We start from the raw sequence: 24666 nt of genomic DNA, 5'->3' as shown, positions 1-24666 counted from the left end.
TCTTTTTTTTTTTTCAAAACCTTACTCCAGTAAACGAATCAAGATTTGCTAAAGGCATCTTTTGTTGCTGTACCTTCATCTCACACAAAAAACTACAGGAAAACACAGTCCTTAAATTATCTGTATTTATTTGGTGGGAAGGGAAACAAATCTGTTAAAAAATAATAGTTTTCAATAAAACCAGCAGTGGCATTTTTGCCTGGATGCCTAATTATTCTCAAAAAAGGTGATTGCATACTTGAATAATCAGACTTTCTAGGAACTTTTAATTAGTCATACATGACTTTGTGTTTCCCTGGGGTAAGTAAATAAAGTGACATAAAGGCCATTGCTCTTATACACAGGCCACCAGGCTGGACTTATCTTGCCACCACTTGACTACTGAGCATGATGGTGAAGTAGGTCAAAGCTCAGTGCTTGTTGTCAACGAGTCTCCATGACGACCATTACAGGCTATCTGCATGGCAACTGCGAGTTTCTTTTTCTGTCCTACCGACACAAAAACAAGCATGTTCCCAACACCATCTCTACTGGGACTATAACCGGACTCATGCAGTTTGGCCAGATTGAGCAGCAAAACACTCCAAGTGGCGTTGGCATTGAACTAAAGGAGTATAGTGGAGGATGTGTGATGCTGTGGGCCTGATTCTTTAACAGGTTACTGGGGAACATTGTTAGAGTCATTGAAACAAACGAAGATGTTGTAAATAAAACATCTGCCGGTCTCCGTCAGACAACTGGAAATGGGTACTCTCCGGGTCTTTCAGCCGCACAATGGTTTTTGTTTATTTTTAGTGTGGGATTATGCTGCTGCACTAGACTATGAGCTTATTATTTATTTAATTATTTTTTACATCTTTACCAGAGGAGCTGAGGAATGTGACCAGTGCTTTACATAAGAATGTAATTCTTGGTACTTCTTTGCTCCAGATCTGTCAAACACACCGACTCTTTCAGCCACTGAACTTTTGTATTTGACCGAACTTTGGGGGGAGTGGGTGGGGTTTGTGATTAATGTGCGTTTCATTTCACGTTTAATTCGATTTGGTCTCCCTATGTATCGCTTTCCCCGCTCGCATTGATCCGGGATTAAATTGGTCGTAGCAGAAATAGACTAGAAGAAGGAAAATAACTCCTGAGTGATGTGTGTGTGTGTGTGTGTGTGTGTGTGTGTGTGTGTGTGTGCGTGTGTGTGTGATGTCCCCTCACACAGACAGAGAGAGCATCTGTCTCGCTTGGCACTGAGCCGCAGTGGATGGCGTTGATTTAGACCTCGCTTGTTCCTTTCTCCGCTTCTCTCCACTCGTCTCTTCCTCTTCCTCCTCCTCCTCCTCTTCTGCTCCGTCTCTCAGTGTTGACGCGCGTCTGCCACTCATGGTCACATTGTACCAAAAAAAAAAATTAAAATGCCTTCACAGAGGCTTCAGAGCCAAAGTTGGCAGTGAGGCTTTTGGCTTGCAGCGACGTGCGCTGCACTTTGCCAGGGGAGCTCAAACTGTCCTGGCACTAATGCCATCCCTCAGTGTCTCTGTGCAGACTTTTTGGAAGGGCATTTAGGCGGTGAATTTTAAACAAGCAAAAGTGTTGCTTAAGATGATGTGTCAAGAGTTTAAGCACTGCAATTTGGTAGCGGCTTTACGGCGCAGCCCAAATTTCTTTTTTGATGAGAAACTGCAAAGTAACTGCTAATCCTCTTGAACGCGTGACGGCAGCTGCTCAGACAGTTCGGAGGAAGGAAGCTTTTAATGGCCGAACCTGTGGTATCCTCATGTGGCCACACTGCAAAGTGCAGCTCTTGAAATGTAGAAGACTTAAACGTGACCAGTTGACTAACGGCTGTTGCATAAATGTACTTCTTCTTGCAAAAACCTACAATTTATCTGCTCTCTCTTTCACGTTAGATTAGTGCAGCTTTGACAGCACGACTGCAGCAGGTTGTTGGATCATTATATAACATATTCAGGATGTGTAAAGCAGGAATGAACTTGCGTTAAAATGTTTGATTTGAAGAGAAGCAACTTAAGAAGTGTGGTATTTTCTAGATTTGAAAAAAAAACAGCTTCCTCTCTATTTAATGAAACATGTTTTCTGTCTCGCAGGAAACAGGCAATATTCTAGTTATGAATAAACAACAGGTGATTGTCATGGTCTATATCTACAAGTATTTTTTGGTTACAGCATTGAATCATAAAATACAATTAAAAAACAGCACTGCAGGTGGGCAAAATATTAAAAACATTAATTAAAAAAAATCATAGTAAGAGAAGAATCTATGAATTGCCTATTCCCAGGTACATATTCCAAGTTTATCTGTTGGAAGAAAAAAGTAAAACAGTCATGCGTTTTATTTATTTAAAATTAAGAATTATATTAATACATGTTATATTATTACATTTAATTTGTGCCCAGCTCATTCTATTACCCAATATTTCAGAGTATTAATGACATTTCTGAGATTAATCTAAATATTTTATTTTCTACAAAATATTTAAACTTTTCAAACTCAGAAATTTCCAAGTCATTTCTATAAAATCTCTGAGATTAATCTCAAAATGTCTGAGTTTTTTGCTGGAAATTTTCTCCTCCTTTTTTTTTCTATCTATAATGACCCTAATACACCGTCATACAAAAACTGCCCTTGTTGGCTTCAGGCAAAAATAACTTTATTCTTTCTTTTTGATTATTTTCTTCTTTTGTGAGTAGAGTCAAAATCAGTGCTTTATTGACCCTATGAGATTAGTGGTAATTGCATGTCTCTGAGTGGAAATTTGTTGGTTCAGATGAGCAAAAAACAGTAACAAGTACAGGTTATTTTGTGTTGGAGTAGATTCATTTATTTTTTTAGATTTCTGACCATGAGAGTAAAATACGACTCTACGTACAATGTGTGTAAAACTGTTATGCGATAGTCGGGAAACGGAGTCGAAGCTGAGAAGCGGGTGACGGTTTTCTGTAGGGGCTGACAGGACTCAGATTAATGAGCTCTGCTGTGTAATTAATCTTTGGGCAGCTGTCTGTCTATCTGTCTCTAAGTTGACAAGAAGATAAGTGCAGGACAGACAGTTTGATCCCCACCTATCCCTTCCAGCTTTCTTCTTCCTCTCCCACTTTTAGATCTAAAACTTTCTCTGACAGTAACACACTTAGAGCCTCCTCAGAGAAGGATAATCTCTCTGACTCATTGGGATCATACACATGCTCATACTGTCACAGCAGATGAACTCCTTGGCTATTATTTCTAGTAATTTCTGGAGGCTGCGCAGTGTGAGTCTGCTTGTGCTCAGACGACCAGATCAAACGACTCGTAGTCCGAGATTTGCTGCAGTGATGAACTAAAGCAGGATTTGGTTAGACTCTGTGTTTTATTTTGCTTTTTCCGCTAATCCTTTTTGCTGGAAATCGCTGGTGATTCCAGCTGCTGCCCTCCGTGCGACTCGTTCACCGTAGCCTTGTAGCTGAGCCACTGCCCGACTGAGGTCAAAGGGGACTGGGTCACGCTCCTCTAAATGAATCATATAGCTGGAGGAAACTTGCTCAGCTTCCAGCAGCATGATACATATAGCATTCTCTATCCAAACTATAATATCTAAGAGGATTACTGCATGAAATCTATCTATTTTCTGATTAAGTGTGAGCAAATGCCACATCCTGCAACCAAATATGGATGTAAAAGATGTAAAGCACGATAAATGTGTTGAGACAAAGATGATGAAAGAGGCATAAATAGTAACCTTGAACCTCTGAATCATACTTTAGTGAATTAATAAATAAATGTTACCTGTAATGTCACATATTGCTTTTAGTTAAATTCTCAGAACATTGACCTTTTCAGGTCTAAGCAGCCTGTACAATTCCTGCAATGCTGGTGTGCTACGAGCTAGTTAGCTCTTTTTCTGTTTCTGCTTTGTTCATGATGTGACCCAACAAAAGATTAGCCAAAAATAACATGAAAACACGACACCCTAAGAGAGCAGATAAAGTTGTAACCCTTTCTTTAGACATAAGAGGTCGCTGTTGTCTTAGCTACAAGACTGCAAGATGCTGATTTATCTTTTAACAACCCCTCTTAATCACTTTATTTCTTATGTTTATGATTATTTTTCAAACATATATTCTTATTAAGCTTTGCAGACTTCTCTATAGTTAAACCTATCTGTTAGAATTAGTAGTGTTTGGTTTACAGCAGGATGCCGTTGTTTAGTATTGTAGCTAACAGCTGTTAGCGGGACAACCTGAGGAAACGGGTCAGCAGCTCGAAGCCTGTTAATCATGAACATGTAGCTAAAACCTCTTCTGTGTGTTGGGTAATAACATTTAAAGAAATCTGACTTTGTAAGTCTCTTTCAAAATATTACAGGCGAGCATCGTTATCAGGCAGTATTGTGATCCAAAGTCTCTATTTTACTGGGTCTGGACTAGGACTTTTATTAATAATTTTAATGTAGGGCATGAGCTCCAGAAATCTGGCTGTCCTGTATTCCTTTGTCAGTAAAGTTATTTCACCCTATTTTTTTATTTTATTTTCAGCTGTTAACTTTTATATATATTTTATTGTAGTAGATTATGTTTTTATTTGAATTCGACAGAATATATGTGTTTGTGGAAAAAGACTGGAAGTGATTCAAGCTATTGTGTTACATTACAAAAACCTGAGATTTTAACGAGGAGTCGTAACTTCAATCCGGGCAAACAATTAAGGAAATACTGCGCTTGACCAGCAGAGGGCAGCAAAACACAAAACATCGGGTAACAAGTCAATGGTCTAACCTCTGTAATTTTGCCTTTTAAAATTTTAAGAAGACTTTTGATTTATATTTGGCAAATTTCTCTGGTTTGTTTGCTGATGATCAGAAATATAAAAAATTCCTCTGCTTTGTAGTTAAACAACAGAAAACATGTTACTTTCCCTTGATTTTAGGTTAAGAATAAGCTTTATATATACATAAAAAATAAACTTTTTTTAGTAGTACAAGAGTAACTTCTGTATTATATTTTAATATATGAGCTTCTAAGAAAAGAAAGTATAAAGTATAGAAATGTGGGTTTTTGCAGCACGTTGCAGTACAATTTCTGTTCAGCAGAGGGAGCTAGAGTACATCTTAAATCTTTTGAAATGAGTCAAGTTTTCATCTTAATCTCGTGTTTTTTGTCAAGTCATGCATAAGAGTCATTTTACTATCTAAAACTCCTTAAAGTCTAATACACATTTGCTTCTGACATGATTTTTCTTCTGTTTGTGTATAATCACAGTTTGATCTTGTATAATTCCTTCTTAATCAGCAGTGTAATATGTCTGCTCCCGTACATTTTCTCTCTGATATTGTCTTAGTCATGAGGCAGTCATTGAGCTTCATAAAACGTTCACTGGTGCAGTAGGATCGTACACTGCAGGAAGAGCACAGCATAGTAGCACACTAGTGTTGTTTGTGTGCGAGTAAAACCCCATGCGTGCCTTTCCTTTCTTTCTTTTTTTTTTTTTTTTTCCTCTGCAGCCTGAGTCGTGACAGAGAGCCACAGACTTGTGCCTGCGCTGGGTTTAATACACAAAGACTGGGAGAGAGAGGCAGTGAGTTGAGATGCAGATGGTGGTGGATGAATATTTTTGTTGCACCAACGTTCACTTGTTCCGCTTAAGTGCATCAGATAATGTAAAAAAAAAAAAAAAAAAAACATGGTGTGTGCAGCTACTGCTCCAGCAGTAGCTGTACTGAGTGGGCGATGTTCCTGCGGTGTATGTGTGTGTGTGTGTGTGTGTGTGTGTGTGTGTGTGTGTGAAGCAGAGATAAAGGCTTGAGGTGGGGTAGGTGATGAGCTTTAAGAGCATGATCACACGCTAAAAAATATCTAGCCACTGAATCTGATTAAAGCGAAGCACAGGCATTGTTGTAATCCAGTTTAGAGGTGCAATATTACACAGATTTGTGGTGCTTATAAATGTATTTAGCTTTGGAAGCTAGTACTTTAGATTCACTGTGTTGAAAACTGCAGCCCTAATGACTCAATGCAGTAAGAACCAGGTCATCAAATTATATTACAATTAACTTTCTTTTTATGTCCCGAGTATGGTCAGCTGGATGTTGATTTCATAAAATATATTGCTTTTTTAACCTTTAAACCCACAAAAAAGGTTTATGATACAATAATATTATGTAATAAAATGACAGCAACTTAAGGATTTTTAAACAAAGTTCCTTGTTTTGGAAAAAGTAATTTGCGAAGTGCTGTTTGGTTCGTACATTGTGACAATTTTTAATAGTCAATCACTCAATCTGTACCTCCTGCAAATTATTTAAGCTGATTTTTTTTAAGTATCATCTGCTATTACTGTAATTATTCTAGTTTGTGAGTCTTTTTTTTAAACTATTTGTACAGATAAAAGTACATATTTATTCTAGTATCAGTCATCACAGCTTCTGTTACTTCAGTGCAAGGATTTATATTTGATGTATGTTTAATACGTATTAAATTCACAATCTAGGTCAGTACTTCTTAATGTCCACTTTTTAACTCTTTAAGCAAACAAAATGTTTCCCCCACACATTTATCACATCTAGGAGCACAAAGTGAAAAATAAATAGGAATAAAAATGAACTAGTTAGCAAAAGAATAACAAAAATAAACAGAGTTATAAATAAAATTAAATAAATGTGAAAATATAAATTCAACATTTTAAGCTCAAAGGACACAAAGTGAATGGATCTTTATTGTTGGAAAGACGATCCATAAAACAGGAAATAGACGCCAAAGTCTATTTTTTTTTTCAGTTTGGATGAAATAAATATTTTCCCAATAGTATATGTGTAAGTAAAACAATCACAAAGTTCTTCTGCATCATGTCTGGTTTGTAAGAAAATCCAAAGTAAATGCTTTGAAGTAAAGCAAACTAAATGATTAATGTACACTCATAAACTTAGATTTTAATCAGACGCTTCTTAATATTCACCTCCCGTATTCATTTCCGTCGTACTGAAAGACTTTGGAGCAAATTGAACAAGGCGTGAGTGAATCTTCATCCGTAAATGGCCTCCAGATCTTTTGGCGGTGGACTGGGTCGCTTTAGAAGCTCAAACAAAAGCTGCAGTGCGGAGGATCCGAGCAGCAGCTCTGCTGATCGGCTCCTCAGTTGTCCCGGGACCCTGCTGGCCAGTCAGGCGCGTCCGCCCAACCCGGGTTCTTGGAAGGAGTCACGGGAAGGGCAAGCTCATTAATTATCTCCCCCTCTCTGCCTCCCTCCATCTTCTCACCACACCCTCCCTTCATTACCAGCAAGGTTAATCCCCCTCTTATCTCTCAACGAGCCTCATTTTTCATGCTCTCTTTCTACGTCACTCCCTCCCCTCACCTCCATCCTTTCCTATATTTCTTTCTTTCTTTTTTTTTATTATTTAAGCTGACTCAGTTTCTTCCAACATCTCCTCTCTTTGTATGATTACCTTCCAAAAGAAAGCCAGTATTTTCCCTTCTTTTTCCTTTCTGCCTTTCCTCTCCGTTCCCGTGAAAAGGCCGTGCTGAGTTGAGAGAGTAGATCTATTACAGCTTATCACTAAAGGACAGGCCAACGGCGCACGCTGGTGAAATATAGCCGCTGTCACCGCCGCCGCTGAAGGCGACCCGTGCACAAGCCTCGCCAAGCTGTAAGGACGACGGAAGACGGCGGTGGCGGAGGAGGAGGAGGAGGAGGGAGGGCGAGCCGAGCACAGGAGCCAATATCAGACCCTTAATTCAAATTAATGGGAAGATTTCCAAGCTTGATGCCGGCCGTTTGACAGTGATTCGGCACACAATTAACCTTGTCTCTCCCTCTCGCCTTTGCACCTCTGTCCTCCTCTCGGTTTTAGTCTGCCTTGTTCATCTCGACTCTTTCCTCCCCCCGTTTGCCACCCCGTACTTGTCATGCTCCTTTGACACGGTTCTTTTGATTACGAACCAAATGGGGATGATTATGTCTTATGAGATAACCGGCACTCCCTGATCTTGTTTGCCAATTGAATTAGTTCTGAATCACCAACATCCTCAAGTAGCGTGACTCGATGCGGGAGCCTCATTTTGGAGATTTTCACCTAAGTAGAGTTGAGGCGAGACTCTTGGTGTGACAAAATTTTAAGAAGCACTTTTTGATCTCTGACCTTTGTGACTTCAGTCCTTATAATGCATGTAGTAACACCACAATATGTAATAACATAATACAATTTGGTTTTAAAATGTAATGAAACTGTATTTTGTAATATCTGACGTAAAATGCACTAAAATCCTTTGAATCTTTTTGCCTTGAATGGCATGTAGGTTTAACACCCAGGGTTCTGGCTATGAGTGTGAAAAGGCAACTCAATGACCAAAAGTTCAGCATTTGATTTAATTGTGTTTAGAATCTACATCATGATTGTTGTGATCACAGTATGATGGCTAAGATGAACACAAACCGTTTGTGATTGTTTATTACATAATGTGCTACATTATTACATTACATTACATTCATTTCTAAATAATAATAAAAAAAAGAGTTGCCTCTGAATTTTGTAATAATCGATGCAAAATGTGATGATGTTATTGGATTTGTTGCAGAAAGTATCGCGCAATGCGTTCAAGGATTTTAATGATTTTTATGTTTTATCTTTACTACGTTATTACATAACTTGACGCTACAGACCCGTGTTTACCCTGTGTGCTCCCTGCAACATCTGTACCCAGCATAATAGATTTCCATTCGGTGACCTGTCTTAAAGACCGTCCGCCCTGCGGCTAGGTTTTACTCTCTGCTTTTATGGCCCTTTTCACCTTGGGTTGCAGTTTACGGCATCAGGCAGCCTACAGCTGTCAGGCAGGAGAGAACAACTGGACTGTTAAAGTGAGGGAGCGAGGTTTGCAAAAACAATGAAGCCAAAGGGAGGGGAGGGTGTGTGGAAGCACAATTTCTGTTGGATAAATAATGACTTCTGAATATCGAATCCCCTGTTTGGCTCGTACCTAGAAGAATAAAGCACATGAATTCTCCCCGATGTCTAAAAACTACACTTCCATGGACATTTTTAAACTTAAGTGTCCTTGAGCTCAGGAAACATATGCTGAAAATTAGATATTTTCAACCCAGAGGTCTCGTCCAAATTGACTAAACAAAAATGCTGAACTCCAACCCCCTTTAAACCACTTTTAGACTTGAATATAGACGTCTTCATGTTTATACCGTTTCCTTTCAACCACAATTTCACGTTATTTGTACATAAAGCAGTCCAGTTTTCTAGAATTTGTTGTCTTATTTCAAGACAGATACTGAAATTTGATGAGCTTCTTGTTTCATTAGTACTACTCTTTGCTTATCTGTATAAGCCTTATTGTTGTCTGCTGATGCATATGATCCTCAAAAAGCTTCAAATTAATGTATCTGAAATCAAGGCCTTAAAATGTCTTAAATCCATTTTTAAAAAGTAAGTTGGCCTGAAATATGTCAATCAGTGGTCTTAAGATTATTTAATCGTTTATTCTATGTTTGTTTTTTTGTTTTTTTCTTGCGGGACTTTTCTGTCAGGCAAAAGCTTGAGTCAAACTCAGACATCTACGCTGCGGAAACTCACTGCTAACATACTCTTGCTAGCCAGCTACACACAATTCATTACTACTGATTTGCATTGCTGCCAAAGTAAATTGTAAATCCTGTCGTATTTCTGACTTACATGTAGAATTTTTTTTTTATTTGTTTTTTTGCCATCGCAATTAATATGACAGACATGAGTTTGTGAGCTCAGAGTCGAAACCATCCCGTCACGGACGAATGAGACGAGGAGAGCGGTGTGCGTTTGCCATGATCACTTGCCAGTATTCTGTGCCAGCAGAATACTGTTGAGGAATCGTCGTCTGGGGTTTTCTAACACTCTTCCTCGGCACATGTGACACGAGACGCCACAGAGTGACAGCTGCGTGACTGTCAAAGAGTAAAAACTTGCTGATGCGACGCTCCTGCACTGAGAGTTGGGTTTAACAAACACCTGCATTAGAGGAAATGATTGACAAACATCCAGGCAAACAGTTTTAGGCTGGTTTGTCGCCGTAAGCAAGATTACGGTTGCTGTCCAAGGAAAAATAACTTGGTTTAAGTTTAGTTGGTGTTGAAGTTTTCTTTCCAAAGACGGAGTATTTCAACGATTATGAAATGTCGAATATAAATCAGGACGCTAATTATTTTGACAGCTCTGATGATTAAGCCTCAGTCTATTTATAGTTTAGTTGGCTGAACTTTTAAATCTGCACTGCAATCACATCAAGGAGAAATGATTTGGGGGATTCTGGTGATTAATGGGGAGATTTAAAGTTTCGTGTGGTTGTAGATACTCAAAAAGAGAAAAATTGAAAATCTCGTGACATGTATAGAATTTTGAAGTCACAGTTAAATAAATACTTTTGATTAAATACAATTGAAAGTATAGTGCTGTGAACTAATGTGGATATCCTGTTTTCCCTTTTTTTTGCATGCTTGTCACACTTATGTTTTTTCAGAACATCAGATTTATTTAAATATTAACCAAAGACAACACAAGAAAACACTAAAAGCAGTTTTTAAATGAATGTGTTTATTATTAAGAGAGACAAAAATCCAAACCTACATTTTCAGTTTCATGGCAAGTTTCCACTTGTGCCACACTTTTTGCATTTCTGAGTAGCAGTTTGAACAGTTCTCTTTGAAATGTTTCATTTTTGGGATACTGTTTCATAATCTTACCCCTATTTGAGCTTGTCCTCATCTGTGTCTTCACTGAAGTTCTCTAATAAATATCTGGGGTCTTCAAAGAACATTAACGTTTTTACTAATTTTGTGATTATGACTCTCAATAGATGATATAGCAGTTTAAATTTTTTAATAATCCCCACGGCTCAATGATTCCCTCGTAATTTGTTGTTCAAACTTACTATTTCATGAAATATTGAGACAAATTGAGAGAAGTGTGTGAACAGGTTGATTTCATGAAGTGAAAGTACTGAGACTCAGCATCCTCACTGTATAAACTGTGTACAGGCTACAGGCACACACACACACACACACACACACACACACACACACACACACACACACACACACACACCATGCATGCACGCAGATTACATTCATAGGTGCAAGGCTGCAGCTTCGGTCCCCACATGACTCACAGCACAGCCTTGTAAAAAAGGCTTAGCAAGGTAGGAGGGGATAAGCAGCACTCTTCCTGCGCTTTGAAGCAGATGCAAGCATGTCGGCCCTTTCTCCGCTCTCTCCCTGACTTACTCATTTCTTTGTAGGTGCATGTTGGTGTGCTCATTTGACTCGTAAGCATGAAACCCCACTTCACGATTATTAATGTAACCTGATCAGCCCACTGGAAATGAAGCTAATCTGTTGCGAGGGAAATGGAGCAGGAATTAGCTCCTTTAATCCACAGAGCTGTTTTTTTTTTTTTTTTAGCTCATGAGGTATTTCGCCATTTATCTTAATGCACTTCTTAGCATGCTATTTTTTTATTTTTTTTTTTTTACATTTTTTATGTTTTTATTTCTTACAATTAGTGGTTCCATAAACTGATGCCTGCCGTTCTTTGAGATGACATTTACTGCAAGTGATGATTCATTTCATACTTGTTACAAAGCCCCGATACAGATGAATTGAAATTCCGTCCTGAAAAATGTTTGCTGTAACGAAGGTTGATTGAACAAGGATTTCAATTCATTTTATTCACTTTCCAGCTTGGAATGAATTAATTATAACTTTATCTACCAACCCAATGGCTGTGTCCCTCTGTGCTTTTAGGTTTCAGGCTCTCTTGTGTGTTAAATGTAAATGTCTTTGTTCTTCCTTTAGACCATTGTTCGAGGGAACCGGCCACCCAAAGATGCATCTATTAACGGCCTGCTAGAGGAGTTTGACAACATTTCAGTGACACGCTCCAACTCCCTGCGAAAAGAGAGCCCACCGGGCGTCCAGCAGGCTGGAATCAGCTCCAAACCTCTAGGCAGCGGACATCTCGCTGCTCTAGAGGAGAATGGATTCAACCACTACTACTCCCGCTACTCGTGCGATCTGGATACCTCCAGCAGGGACTTTTCCCTGGAAGCCGGCAAGCCAAGCTTCTCCATAGATGGAGACTGGGCTGTTGGGAGGCATTACCGGTTCACCAAGCAGAACGGCCATTCCCACCCCATCCGCAGCCCCTTCTACCCCGACGCCATGCCTCAAAAATCAGAGTATGGGAAGCTCCCGCCAGACTACCACACCTATTTGGAGAGCAAAGGGCGCTCAGCCGATGAGGTGGCCTCCACGGTTGGTAGCGGAGTGGGCTCCAGCGGCTACTACCGAGCGTCAGTTGGGGGCTCGTCCAGTCAGGACTACCGGGACACTTCGGTCGGCACGCCTTCCCGGGCCTCTCTCCACAGCGAGCAGATCAACTACCCGGACAGCGAGTGGAGCTACGGCGGCTTGAGGGACGAATATGACAAGAGACCCAAGAGCTCCTACGTGACCCAGACGAGCCCGACACCAGCTATCAGGCAGCGATCTCGGTCAGGGTCCGGGTTGCAGGAGCAAAATGTTCCCTATGCCGCCAGCGGGGCTTTGAGGAACCCTCCTCAGGCCCACCCGTACAGCTCCTACACCTACCCTCGCCTCTCTGAGAGTCTCGCCAACTCGCAAACGATAGGCAAGGTGAGCGTTTAAAAACACAAAAGCTGAAGATTCTCTTAGTGAAAATCTTAAACATTGACAGGGATTTTTTTTATTTATTTTTTGTTTATGGCGTTCGCTTTAAATTGTCCAGCGATCAAATTATAGGAAACACTTTTCATCACGCCCCCTGACGAGCCTGTCGCAACATTTCAGAGAAAATTACACAGCAGTATCCCTACAGTTAGTTCCATCTCTCACCCACCTCCAGTTCTTTTGAAAATCCACTCCTTCTCACTTTCCTCATTGTGATCCTTAACTGTAGTCCCTAGGCCTGATAGATGGTGTCAGCTTTAATTTACTCTTCCCTGAAGGAGGCAGGAACTGCCACATAAAGAATTACTCCTCTGCAGTGGCCGCTGTCGCTGCAAACAGATCAATTAATGCTGATATTGACTGATTGGACAGGAACATAGAACAAAAGGAGTGGAGGAGAGTCGTTGTTCTGGACGGAATCAGACAGACATGAATGTACGAAAGGAGAAATCTCAATACAGAGAGTAAGACTGATCTTTCTATTCTTGTCCAGTTACATTTGGAAGACTGTAATAAGTTCAATAATGCTGCATGATGGGCCTAAAGGAAAAATAATTCCTCTCAGCACCGAGTAGAAAGAACTGAGATTGACAACTTGCAGAAAAACTTTAGATTAGGTCGATTGTTTTTTGGTCCATTCACACCAGCATGTCATCTGCAAAGATGTGGCACAATAGCAATGCAGTTATACCAATGTCATGTTGAGAATACACAGAATTAGAGATAGAGCAGATATGTATTGCAGTGAATATAATTGTCAATAGGAAATGTCCACTCATGTCTGAGTACATGGTAGGTGTGACAAGACAACTGGCTCACAAGACCAGACTATACAGGATGTTAGATTCAGGAGAACAAGGCCAGACAAGAATTTAACAATATTATTTAAACAACAAAAAACAAAGAATACATTTTTTTTCTTCCCTACAAATATTCAGTGTTTGTCAAGCTGTTTGTCAAAAGTAATTAGTTACTAGTTACTTAAAAAAAAAAAAAAAACTGGTAACGAGAACTAATTTGCCCACTTAGTAACTGAGTTACTATACTGTAAAAGAGTAACTATTGCATTGCTTAAAACGAGAAGAACATGTTTAGATATGTAAAAGCATTTTGGGTGCTATCTTACTAGAACTTGAAAATATATACCGTATGTTCAAATGTTTCTCATAAAGCCGAATCAATTAAAAGGACACTGAAGAGAAGGGACTAAAATAGAAAACTCTGCTTGGACTGCGTCGCCCATTCTGCTTCCTACACCGAGCTTATGGCAGGCAGTTTTAACATAAAATTTGTTTCAACTCACTACACGTAATAACATTTTGAAGCCACACTTTGACTCTCTCAAATGGTGACTTAAGGTATCTCCATTCACAGTCTGACTAGTAGGAATAATAATTTAAGATATCAGTTATGTTTTGGCGAGTCAAAATCGGATTCTTCATTTGAAAGGTAACTCATCCATTATTAATATTCAAAATCTCTTGAACATAATTATGATGAATCAAAATAACCATTTTTAGACATTTGAGCTTACTACCTTCATATCCATGATAATAATAGCTTGAACTTACAAGAAAAGGTCACCTGCTGAGAACAACAGGATAGCGCTTTGCTACACAGACTTCACTTTGACAAAGAAGTATTCTTGCGTGTTTTTTATACTTCTAAAAATAATGGTTGTAAACTGCAGCAGCAAATCTAAAAATCGCCTTTCACAAATAAAGTATCTCAATATTGGGTCCTAAAATAACCGTCTTTTCCTTGAATGAACTGTGGTAAGCCAATCTCTTGAGGAGTTATGTTTTCCTTTAGTAGAAAACAGTCAAATAGCTGCAACATCAGGGGGTGAAATATGATTATGAGCGAGAGAAAAGTGGTCATTTCGTAAGGTGTGTGAAGTCTCCGCATCACTCTTTCGGAGCCATCGAAGCCTCATTAAGCTCATTATTATCGTTATCACAGCTCACCACTTCGCTTCCTTCCTCACAGTAAGTCGGGCGGCGGAGAGGGAAAACTGGGTTTGCTGATGTAGATCCCAGGGTGCCGCAGTGAAAACCCATTTAACCTGCGCGCCTCAGTAAATAGCCACTCTGAGAAAAAACAGCCAGAGAGAATGCAAGAGTAGCAGAAAAGTGATTCGGGAGAAGGTCATTTTTCAGTTTTTTTTTTTGTTTGTTTTGTATCGACGCAACGCAAGTTTGGCCATTTGTATTTATCTAGTTATTTTTGCACAGACTCACAAACTGTGCAGCAAAGGAGTAATGTTTCTAATTTCATTTGAAAGCACAAAATAATGTTTAAAAGGTTCCATAGATATAAAGGCTTATTATAAAACTGCTGACATGGCATTTTCCTATTTAGAGCATTACAGCAGCAGCATTTTTAGTTCTTCTCCAAATGATGACAACGTGAGAGTTAATGCGCTTAATGCTTTCTTAGATTGTTTAAGATCGTGCTCAAAAAGGAATAAAGAGGTAAAAAAAAAAAGGAGTAGCGCAGCCCACCCTTCTCTTCCCTCTGCAACCATTTCTTCTTTTTCTCTCCGTCAGCCCACTCACACACCCCCACACACCCTTAAAGTAAATCCTTCTCTTTCCCTGCTATTGTTGGGAGCTGTTTGGGATGTAATCGTAGACAGCATGGAGTCTCCTCTCCCCTCTCTCTCTGCCTCCGTGTTTCGTGCCGGAGTGCGAGAGCGCGGTGCGGCAGCTCTCGGTGACAAATTGATGTTGCGGCACTTTCCCTTTCTGCAGCCTTAGCATAAAACTGGCCGAACGATGTTCCACCGCGGAATTCAATTTCACAGTTGAGTTGGGTTGTTGATTACCCTGCCAAACTCAGATTAATGTGCGTTTAACCAACATGGATCAGGAGACCCTTGGCTGACAGCCAGCTTACAGCGCCGGCCGACTCCGGGTGAGGCTGGGGAGGAGACCGAGGGGGGCAAATAAGTAACGGGGGGCTCCCGGCTCCCCCTCCAACACCTGCCTCGCACTGATTGATTGAAAGAGTCCAAACCATGTAATTATACACCATCCCAACACATCAGGACTCCTCCTCCTGCCCTGTCTGTACACATGTGGGAGTGTATATGTGTCAGGGTAAAGACAAATGGCACAGAAGGAAGCCAATAAAGGGGAGGATAAAGGGGTTTTTAATTTACCCTCAGGATACTTGTGAAGAATAAAAAAAAGAAAAGAAAAATGCTGGTCGAGCATCATTCCTGGAAGGTTTGGCGTAAGTAATTTAATTTAGTCTGAGACTCGCAGCGCCTTCATTTTTTTCCACAGTGCGGTTTTTACGGATGATATTTGTCATATGAATTCCTAGATTTTTTCTTTAAACTCGTACATGAATGTTTAAAACACATCACACTTTTATATATGCTTTACATTTTCTCCATCTATCCATATGCTTACATTTATTAGGTAAATTACAATAAAAAAAAAAACATTTCATTCTACCTCAGGCTCCAATGAAATGCTTGTAAGTCACGTAATCTGCATCGGTTTGTAACTCCATGTGACACTTCTATTCCAATACTCATTTCCACATTTTTTAAATTTAATATTTAAACATGTCTGACTGAGTCAGTCAAACATCATGAAGATCCCGGCTATGAATTGTCTTTTCACCTGTATGTTAGGTTTAAATCACCAACACTGGCCCTTTTCTTTCAGGGGGATTATGAGCGTTCATTGCGTGACGAAAGTCCCCAAGTCGCAGGTGGCGACACCTACCTTCGAGGGCCTCTCAAGCTACCTCAGAGCCACACCAAACCACCTGGCTACCCACCAGCACACCTCCCTTATCTCCCCATGTTTCACCATTACAAGCCCTCTCCGTACCATCATCCCCCCTCCCAGCCCAGCCCACCGTACACCCCGCAGGTACAGTAAGCTCCGGTCTTCAAAAACATGCCTTTTTAAATAACATTTACTGACTGTATTATAATAATAACAGCGTAAACTGAAATAACTTTTTCCCTTTTTTTATGTGATGATCATTTTCTGCCAAATTAGCACCGGAAATGAGTTTTTATTGGGGTGTCCACACACTTCCTTGAGGAGTTTTTAAAAGTCTTAAAATTGTGTATCTAAAATGAAGACCTTAAGATTCAAATTCAGTTCAAATTCACAAATGCTTTATTGATCGTAAAGGGAAATTAAATATTGTTTTAACTCATGTCGATTCAGATTCTTCAAAGAGGGTGATGGCTGTTTGTTTAAAGATTAAAGACACTCTGTTCCTCAGATAATCTCATGAAAAGGATCAGGGTTGCTCATAATTTTCTTGATTTTAATCTATATAAAATCATCTCCAGAGGTTTCACATTTAAATTTTTTTAATTCATAAAGAAAAGCAAGTTAGCCTTTACTATGTCAATTACAGGCCCTAGGTTTTGTCTTGACAGAGGTATTTGATTTGTATATGTTTTTCTGTCTCGAAAAAAAAATTTGAGTCACGGTCAGACATCTTCATTGCATTCTTCTGACTCGACACAGTTGAGGCAAAAACATTAGCATTAATGGTTTTGCATCTACCATCGCTAAGTGTAAATTTGCCAGATGTTGTCTGGGCAAAGTTTGTACATTTCTGTGAAAATATATGTTTTAAATTTAATTCATAATGATCTAAAAAATGCCTTTAAAGACACTTAAAAGTGAGTTAGCGAAACCTACCAAAGCCCCTTTTTTTTCTGTGCTCAACTTTTTTTAAAAAGAGAATCCCACCAAAATTACAAAAGCGAAACGTCTTTATTCTTTCTGTTTTGTCTCGATTTGCATGTGAATGCGTCTGCGTTCATCCAGGGGGCCTACTCGCAGCCTTCATCCCCTTACATACCCCCAGGGGCTTATCCTCCTCCTTCGTGGGGGTCAAGCTCCGACACGCAGCCTTCCAGAGTCTCCCATGAGCAGTTCAGAGCTGCACTCCAGCTGGTGGTCAACCCAGGTGAGAACGGCAGAAAAGAAGCACGGAAGCACAGATGGATGCTGTGGCTTCCTTCGGAGTGGGATTTTTTTTTTTTTTTAAAGAAAAGGCTTTACTCGCCAACAGGCGACCCTCGGGAATACCTGGACAACTTCATCAAGATTGGCGAGGGCTCCACAGGGATCGTGTGCATCGCCAGCGAGAAGCACAGCGGCAAGCAGGTGGCGGTCAAGAAGATGGACCTTAGAAAACAGCAGAGGAGAGAGCTGCTCTTTAACGAGGTGAGGGGAAAAAACAAAAAAAAAAACAAATACTGATGCAGCTCAACCTTCCTGCTAACTTTTTAATGTTCATGAGGGATTATCCCGGTAGATTTGTTTCCAGGAGGAATTTAATGGTTTCACTTTGGATTCCTGTACGGATATTATTTGTCACAGATTGTTGACGTCTTCAATAAGCAGCAGCAGAACAGGAGCTGGTCTGTGTAGCATCATTAAACATGCTACTTTGTGTGGAACACACAAAATAAATCTCTTTTGTCAGGTAATAAAAAAAATAGTTAATCTTGCCACTGTTTTTTTTTTTTTTTAAATATAGCGAAGGCAATTCAATTACTAAGACATTTTTGCATCTGTAATTGCATTTATTTGCAAATTGAGCAAGTGTTTACTCCAAAAGCCTTAAGCGAGTAATTTATTCAGAGATGTGCATGCACACAGTAGACTTAACTGGAAATTTTAGTTAGTTTTTTTTTTTTTTTCTTTCTTGCTTATATACGTACAAATCGTCACAAACTGCTCAGTGGTTCTAATGTTACATGGAGGCTGAAGTGGACCTCGGTTCTGGTTTCTGTGTTTTGGATAGACAAAAAGAGGCCGGGTGCATGGATAAGCACTGCTTTGAGGCAGCGGTTGTTCACTTCACTTTCAATTTGCCTCATGTAATCCTATTATTTCCGAATGTAATCCCATTAAGGTTAAACCTGCATCAAAAGGGAAACGTTACATTTTATCCAATAAATTACAAGTTATAGTTATTAAAAGGCAAAACTGTAAGATGTTTTGTAGAACATATTTTATTTTCACTCGTGAAAATTCAAACAGATTTTTCGTTTAACGCAATGGATTTGACATTGATTGTTGAATATGTGACTTCTTGAGTGTTGTAAATTGGATTTCTTTTTATTTCTACAAACCTTTGTACAAACAAGCAATTTCTGAAACGGTAATTTACATTCAGCTTTTCCCATCCTTCTCTGTTGAAGGTGGTGATCATGAGGGACTATCATCATGAAAACGTCGTGGACATGTACAACAGTTACCTGGTGGGAGACGAGCTGTGGGTCGTCATGGAGTTCCTGGAGGGCGGGGCGCTCACCGACATTGTGACTCACACCAGGTGACCGAACACGCTTCACAAACACGGCTTAAAAAACACTGCTGACATGTGAAAAGCTTTGGTCTGAGGCTTAATATCAGTAAAGACTCATGGGTTTTAAATGTACTCCACAATCATTTTATTTCTTTATTTATTTTTGGGGGGGTTTTGGAGCCAGAAAAGCGAAATATTTTGAGTAAAGCCAACAGAATAATTGGTTTATCTGCACCTATAATGCTATTAGTAATAGTTGTAATAGAATAGTAGTAGAAGTTGCATCTTGACTTTCCAACCAACGGTGGCATTTTTAGGTTTAAAGAAATCTTTTTATTTCTATATCATGTTTATTTTACCTGGAAGTTTGCCTTGAGAATAAGGATATGAAAATAGAGGAGGTAATATGTACATATATGTACAAATATATATCTGTACACACACACACACATATACATATATATATATATATATATATATATATATATATATATATATATATATATATATATATATATATATATATATATATATATATATATATATAATTAAACATATTATTTAGTATTTTTGCTGTCCCACTATAAGCAGATAGTCCTGAAAATCAAAGTCCTTAGACATCTGGCTAATGGTTAACTGACTCCAGGAGTTATTAGAGTAGCTGAAAAGCAGATTATGTTACATATTTCATTTCATTTCCATTGCAATTTTCTTTAATTTGGCAATAATAACTACTGGAAATTTGATTATGGTTTTCAAACAAATTGGTACAACAATTTGGAAAAAAAATAATATAACTGAACTCTAAAAGAAACTGTAAAACAAATGACCAGCTCAAACCATAGAAACCTGGAAACGTCCATCCAAATCCATAACCAGCTCAACAGTTTAAGATGATTCTTTTTTTCCCCCACTCACCAACTTTCTAAATAGTGATAGTGTAGCTGAGTTGTGTTTCTAAGCGGCTCTTCCTCATTGTTTTAAGCTTACTTTGTGCTCGGTGTGTAATTACAGTCATTTGCGTTGAGTGTCAGCAGTAACGCTGCGCGGTGTCGGCTGCTAATAACACGCTTTGTTGGGGCCGAGCGCCGCTGCTGCCGTGAAGGACTTTGAACGCTCTCCCACGCAGATGTTTGCCTGTTTGTGTGTCGTGTGTGTCGTGTGTGTGTGTGTGTGTGTGTGTGTGTGTGTGTGTGTGTGTGTGTGGGTGTGCGTGTGTGTGTGTGTAAGGGAGAAAGTTTAGGCACACATGAATGCTTCTGGAAATACTGATGGAGAGATTGGCAAAAAAAAAAAAAAAATTACCTCACTCTCTCTGAACTTTATTTTTGGATGTTGTTTCAGTGAACCAAAACGAAAATCTCAACAAATCTCATATATCTGAGGAATTATTTATCATTCTTTGATTTACTGTTCTCTCTGGAATACTGAATGATTTCGCCTAATGGAGTTTTGATGAAAACTATGAGTAAATTAAAAAATATATGTATATTATATAGGGCTGAAACGATTCCTCGAATGATTCGAGTACCTCGATTACTAAAATTCCTCGAGGAAAATTTACCTGCCTCGAAGCTTCGTTAATTTATGTTTTATTATTTAGCGCACCGTGTTCCGGCCGGGACTTCATTTGCGTTGCGCGGAGCTCTCACTTCCGCCTCTGAGTTGTTGACAAAAGCTAAGTCTCAGCGGCATAAAGTCCAATCTTCAAGATTGGCCCGTGGGGATTTTATTGATTGATGATAATGCCCGACTTTTTATCGTTTTTTGGGGAACCAATAAGCATCCTTAAAATGACTGGGGGATGCCTGGAGTACGGCAGCATTTCTCCTCCGGGGCTGCTGGTTGAAAGCGAACGGCGGGAAGAGCGCTGAGGTGAGCGGATAGACTGAACAGGGCGGGCGGCTGAGTAGCTGATGCTTACCGTGTAAATGTAGCTTTACCGACGAACCGCACAATAAATTTCATATCCCGGTCAGAAGAAACGGGTGGCGGAGCGCATCGTACATGGCTGGTAGATGAGTTTCTGAGTGTGACCAGTGAAGGTGTCGTAAATATCCCGTATTGCTTCCCCCCGTGTTCGTCCCCCGGTCTAACGGTTCGTCAGTCCGCTGGTCTATTTCCTCCCCTCCACCCCATGTTCGTTCATTCGCCCTCTCCTCCCACTCCAGGCGGCATTTCCCGTATTTTCAAACCCAAAGCGTGACAGGTTAGGTGGCAAGGTGAGTTTAATTAATCTATTAAACTCACTGAAGATGAATACATAAACTAAAAGCTGGATTGTAGACATTTTTTATAAGCATATTTGTGAGCCTGCCTCTTTGTTATTAAATTCAATATAATTTCAGATTTTTCTATAACTTTTCTTCTGGTTAACTTAGAAAGTGAACTATTATTGTTACAGGTTAGTTTTCTAAACTACAAAAAAGCAACTGTTAGGGATGCTCAAATATGAAAAATTGGACTGATATTGATATCTGATAGTAACACCGGTATTATGCCAGATTTACCAATATTTCATTTTATAATTTTTTTTAATCCGATTATTCGATTAATCGTAAGAATAATCGATAGATTACTCGATTACTAAAATATTCGTTTACAACAGCCCTAATATTATAGTGTATTTTCGGTCCAGCTGAAATCTTCCCAGTGTTTCTGTGAAGCTCTTTGTTGCTTTAATAACAGCTGCAGGTTGCACATTGTGGCCTCATCAGTTTCTTCTGCTCTTGGCAGCCAGCTTACACACTCAAGTGTAACACACGCACACACACATTCTTTCAGTCATGTTGCCAGTGGCACAATTAAATGTCATAGTGTAGATTTCAATCAGAATGTACCTCATTTAATGAGATTAAAAAAAAAAAAATCTGTATAATAAGCTGCATTTTTTTCATCCATGTGTTATTCTCTTTCCCCTTGACAACCTTTCTAGGCTCATTAAAGTTGTTTTCCACATTGTCAAACAATTTCCTTTTTCAGTGAACATGTTTTTCCACTGATCACCTGTGTGTGTGTGTGTGTGTGTGTGTGCGTGTGTGTGTGTGTGTGCTAAAGAGGGAGCGTATGAGTGGAGGCTGGGGGGAAGATTGCAGAGGTGATTTGTTTTTGCGTACTCCTCTCAATCCTGTTCATTTTAAAGTTAACCAGATGGTGTTTTTTTTCCCCCTCTATTTGCTGAGAGCTCATTAAACTCCTGTGATTGGAAAAGCTTACATGTGTGACTAAAATAAAATAACAACAAAAAAAAAGAATTAAGAAGAAGGAAAAAAATCTGCACCAAGCGATGATATATGTGTGTGTCTGTGCATGTTTTTGTCACAACGAAACTTTTTGTTTTTTGAGTAAGTCCTCTTATAGTTGGAGGAGAAGAGTGCGCACTGAATGGTTCGCTGCATTTGCACGCACAAACATGCAGGCGCAACGCATCTGCGTGTCCCTCCGTGGAGTTTTCCACAAATATAAACGAGGAGAGATCAGCACGCAGTCTCTCAAAAAATGCACAGGATGGCCAGGCCAGCTGGGTCTGGATGTTAATGTTCAGTGAGGCTGTGTGGGCTCAGTCAGATGAACTGCATCGCCCTGTCTCTCCATATGGGACCCTCCTGCCTGCTTGAACATCATGGCTGCAGCCGCTCTAGGCTACAGGGGGTATGTTTAGCAAACTGCATCTCTAAACCGCATCTCTTTGTTCGGCTAACGTTCGGTTTTTACAGGGCTTTAAAATTTAGACTTTCAAGTCTGAAGATGTGTTCTACTAGTCACTAATTCAAAGAATGGATAAAATGTTTGTTTTGTTATAACAAATGTAATTTTTCTGATGGATTAGGCAATGTGAGATTCTAAGGGTATGGTCTGACTTGAGTAAAATACAACAAAATTGTTGCAAAATTGTTGTTTTGCAAACTCTACGCAGACCAAAACGAAACCTGGTTTCAAATCTACGACCTTTTTCCTACGAGGCAACATTATATGCAGCCTGGTATTTCACACAGTTATGCCCAAAATTACTTTTACAGGGTTTTGTTCTCAAGAGAAAATCCATACACTCAACCCATGGCAGATTATTTTTATTCGACAAAGACGCTTCTTTTGGAAAATCAGGCATTTCTCAAAAAAATAATAGTGATAATATTCATATTATGTCACAATGCATGTCAAAACTGATTGACACCCATCTCAGTAACCAATATAAAAATATTTGTTGATTTTATAGCATTAGATTAATTTCTCAAAACAAAAAAAAACATTAATATTACTTTGAGTCAAAAAAAAGTAATGATTTCCTTGGTAGATTTTAGATTAGCTGTATTGATCAATAAAGTTAGTACCTCTGCAAGAGGTGTGGAAGTTATTTGTTACTAAAGATGCCAAGACCAAGTTCATTCAAGCTCAAAACATGACAACTTTTCAGCTTCTGCGCATGCAGCATGCCCACTTCAAACGTCTGACCCATTATAGCTGTCCGACACCACAAAACAAAACAAAAATGACTTGATGAAATGTTCTGCTTTCTATGGAATACATAAAAGTATAAGAAGATGACATTAGCAGGTATTGGCTCACGTAGCCAGCCTTCAGTCACCTGTGTAGCAGAAATGTAGATGGTGGCTTTGTCAACTGAATCACTTGGCATCTGATTCAAAGGGCTGAAATCTGCGGAAGTATGATGTAAAACCGTTACAGTATTGAATGCGTAGCTTTTTTCTTTTACCTTTGTGGTCTGGTTGGTTACCGACCCGCGCCTACAGCTGCGTTTGCTTCCTGCAGGATGAACGAGGAGCAGATTGCCACGGTGTGTCTGTCGGTGCTGAGAGCTCTGTCCTACCTGCACACACAGGGCGTCATTCACCGAGACATAAAGAGCGACTCCATCCTGCTGACCAGCGACGGCAGGGTAAGTGCAGTGCACACGATCTTTTTAGGCAATCAGTTTGTCCTTAAAGGTACTCCAGGCTTTGGCCACTTATTGACATTAATGCACTCTGACCCTTCTTCGTGGGTGCAGTACAGGCAGTGTGAAAAACTCACTCATTCATCAATTACAACTCGTGCCCGAGTAATTAAATCCTACATAATGCCTCCTAACTACTTGATAAGACATGATTAACTGAGGCATAATTAACTGCTAATAGGAGAGATTAGTGTCTTCTCTCGAAGCTCTTCATCACATGGGGTCAGGATAATTCTGATCTAATATTTCCCACTACATGTCCTGATGGGATATCTGCATGTGTGCGTGTGTGTGTTTTGCAGATCAAGCTGTCAGACTTCGGCTTTTGTGCCCAAGTTTCCAAAGAGGTGCCGAAGAGGAAATCTCTTGTGGGCACTCCCTACTGGATGGCACCGGAGGTCATCTCAAGAATACCTTACGGGACTGAGGTCAGAACATGAGCACCCGTGTCCCCACAGAGGTGGTCGGTTGTGGGAGGGTTTGGTGACCAGTAACGCATCGGTCTCTTTGGGTGTCCAGGTGGACATCTGGTCTTTAGGCATTATGGTGATCGAGATGGTAGACGGAGAACCCCCTTACTTTAACGAGCCCCCTCTGCAGGCCATGAGGAGGATACGAGACAACCTTCCCCCACGGCTAAAGGAATCCCACAAGGTACGGAAAGAAACAGTTCAGGGCTATTCAAGAAAAGATG

General features: G+C 39.8%; 1 protein-coding gene across 3 annotated transcripts in view; it reads left to right on the top strand.

Moving 5' to 3' along the window:
* The window catches only part of pak5 (p21 protein (Cdc42/Rac)-activated kinase 5), a 74353-nt gene that overhangs the window by 47244 nt on the left and 2443 nt on the right, over positions 1-24666 (top strand). For 2 of the 3 annotated variants that reach the window (XM_088001845.1, XM_088001846.1), the window contains 7 exons: positions 11822-12661; positions 16396-16605; positions 17527-17928; positions 18912-19045; positions 23789-23915; positions 24275-24400; positions 24492-24626. In XM_088001845.1, the coding sequence (XP_087857971.1) occupies positions 11822-12661; positions 16396-16605; positions 17527-17928; positions 18912-19045; positions 23789-23915; positions 24275-24400; positions 24492-24626 (1974 nt within the window). The remainder of the gene's footprint in view (positions 1-11821; positions 12662-16395; positions 16606-17526; positions 17929-18911; positions 19046-23788; positions 23916-24274; positions 24401-24491; positions 24627-24666) is intronic. The other variant, XM_088001847.1, reaches the window with a different exon arrangement.

This window comes from Poecilia mexicana, unplaced genomic scaffold (assembly GCF_051168715.1).
Source record: "Poecilia mexicana isolate PSO_F unplaced genomic scaffold, ASM5116871v1 scaffold_21, whole genome shotgun sequence".
Classification (NCBI taxonomy): Eukaryota; Metazoa; Chordata; class Actinopteri; order Cyprinodontiformes; family Poeciliidae; genus Poecilia; species Poecilia mexicana.
This window is presented reverse-complemented; position numbering and strand designations above follow the sequence as displayed.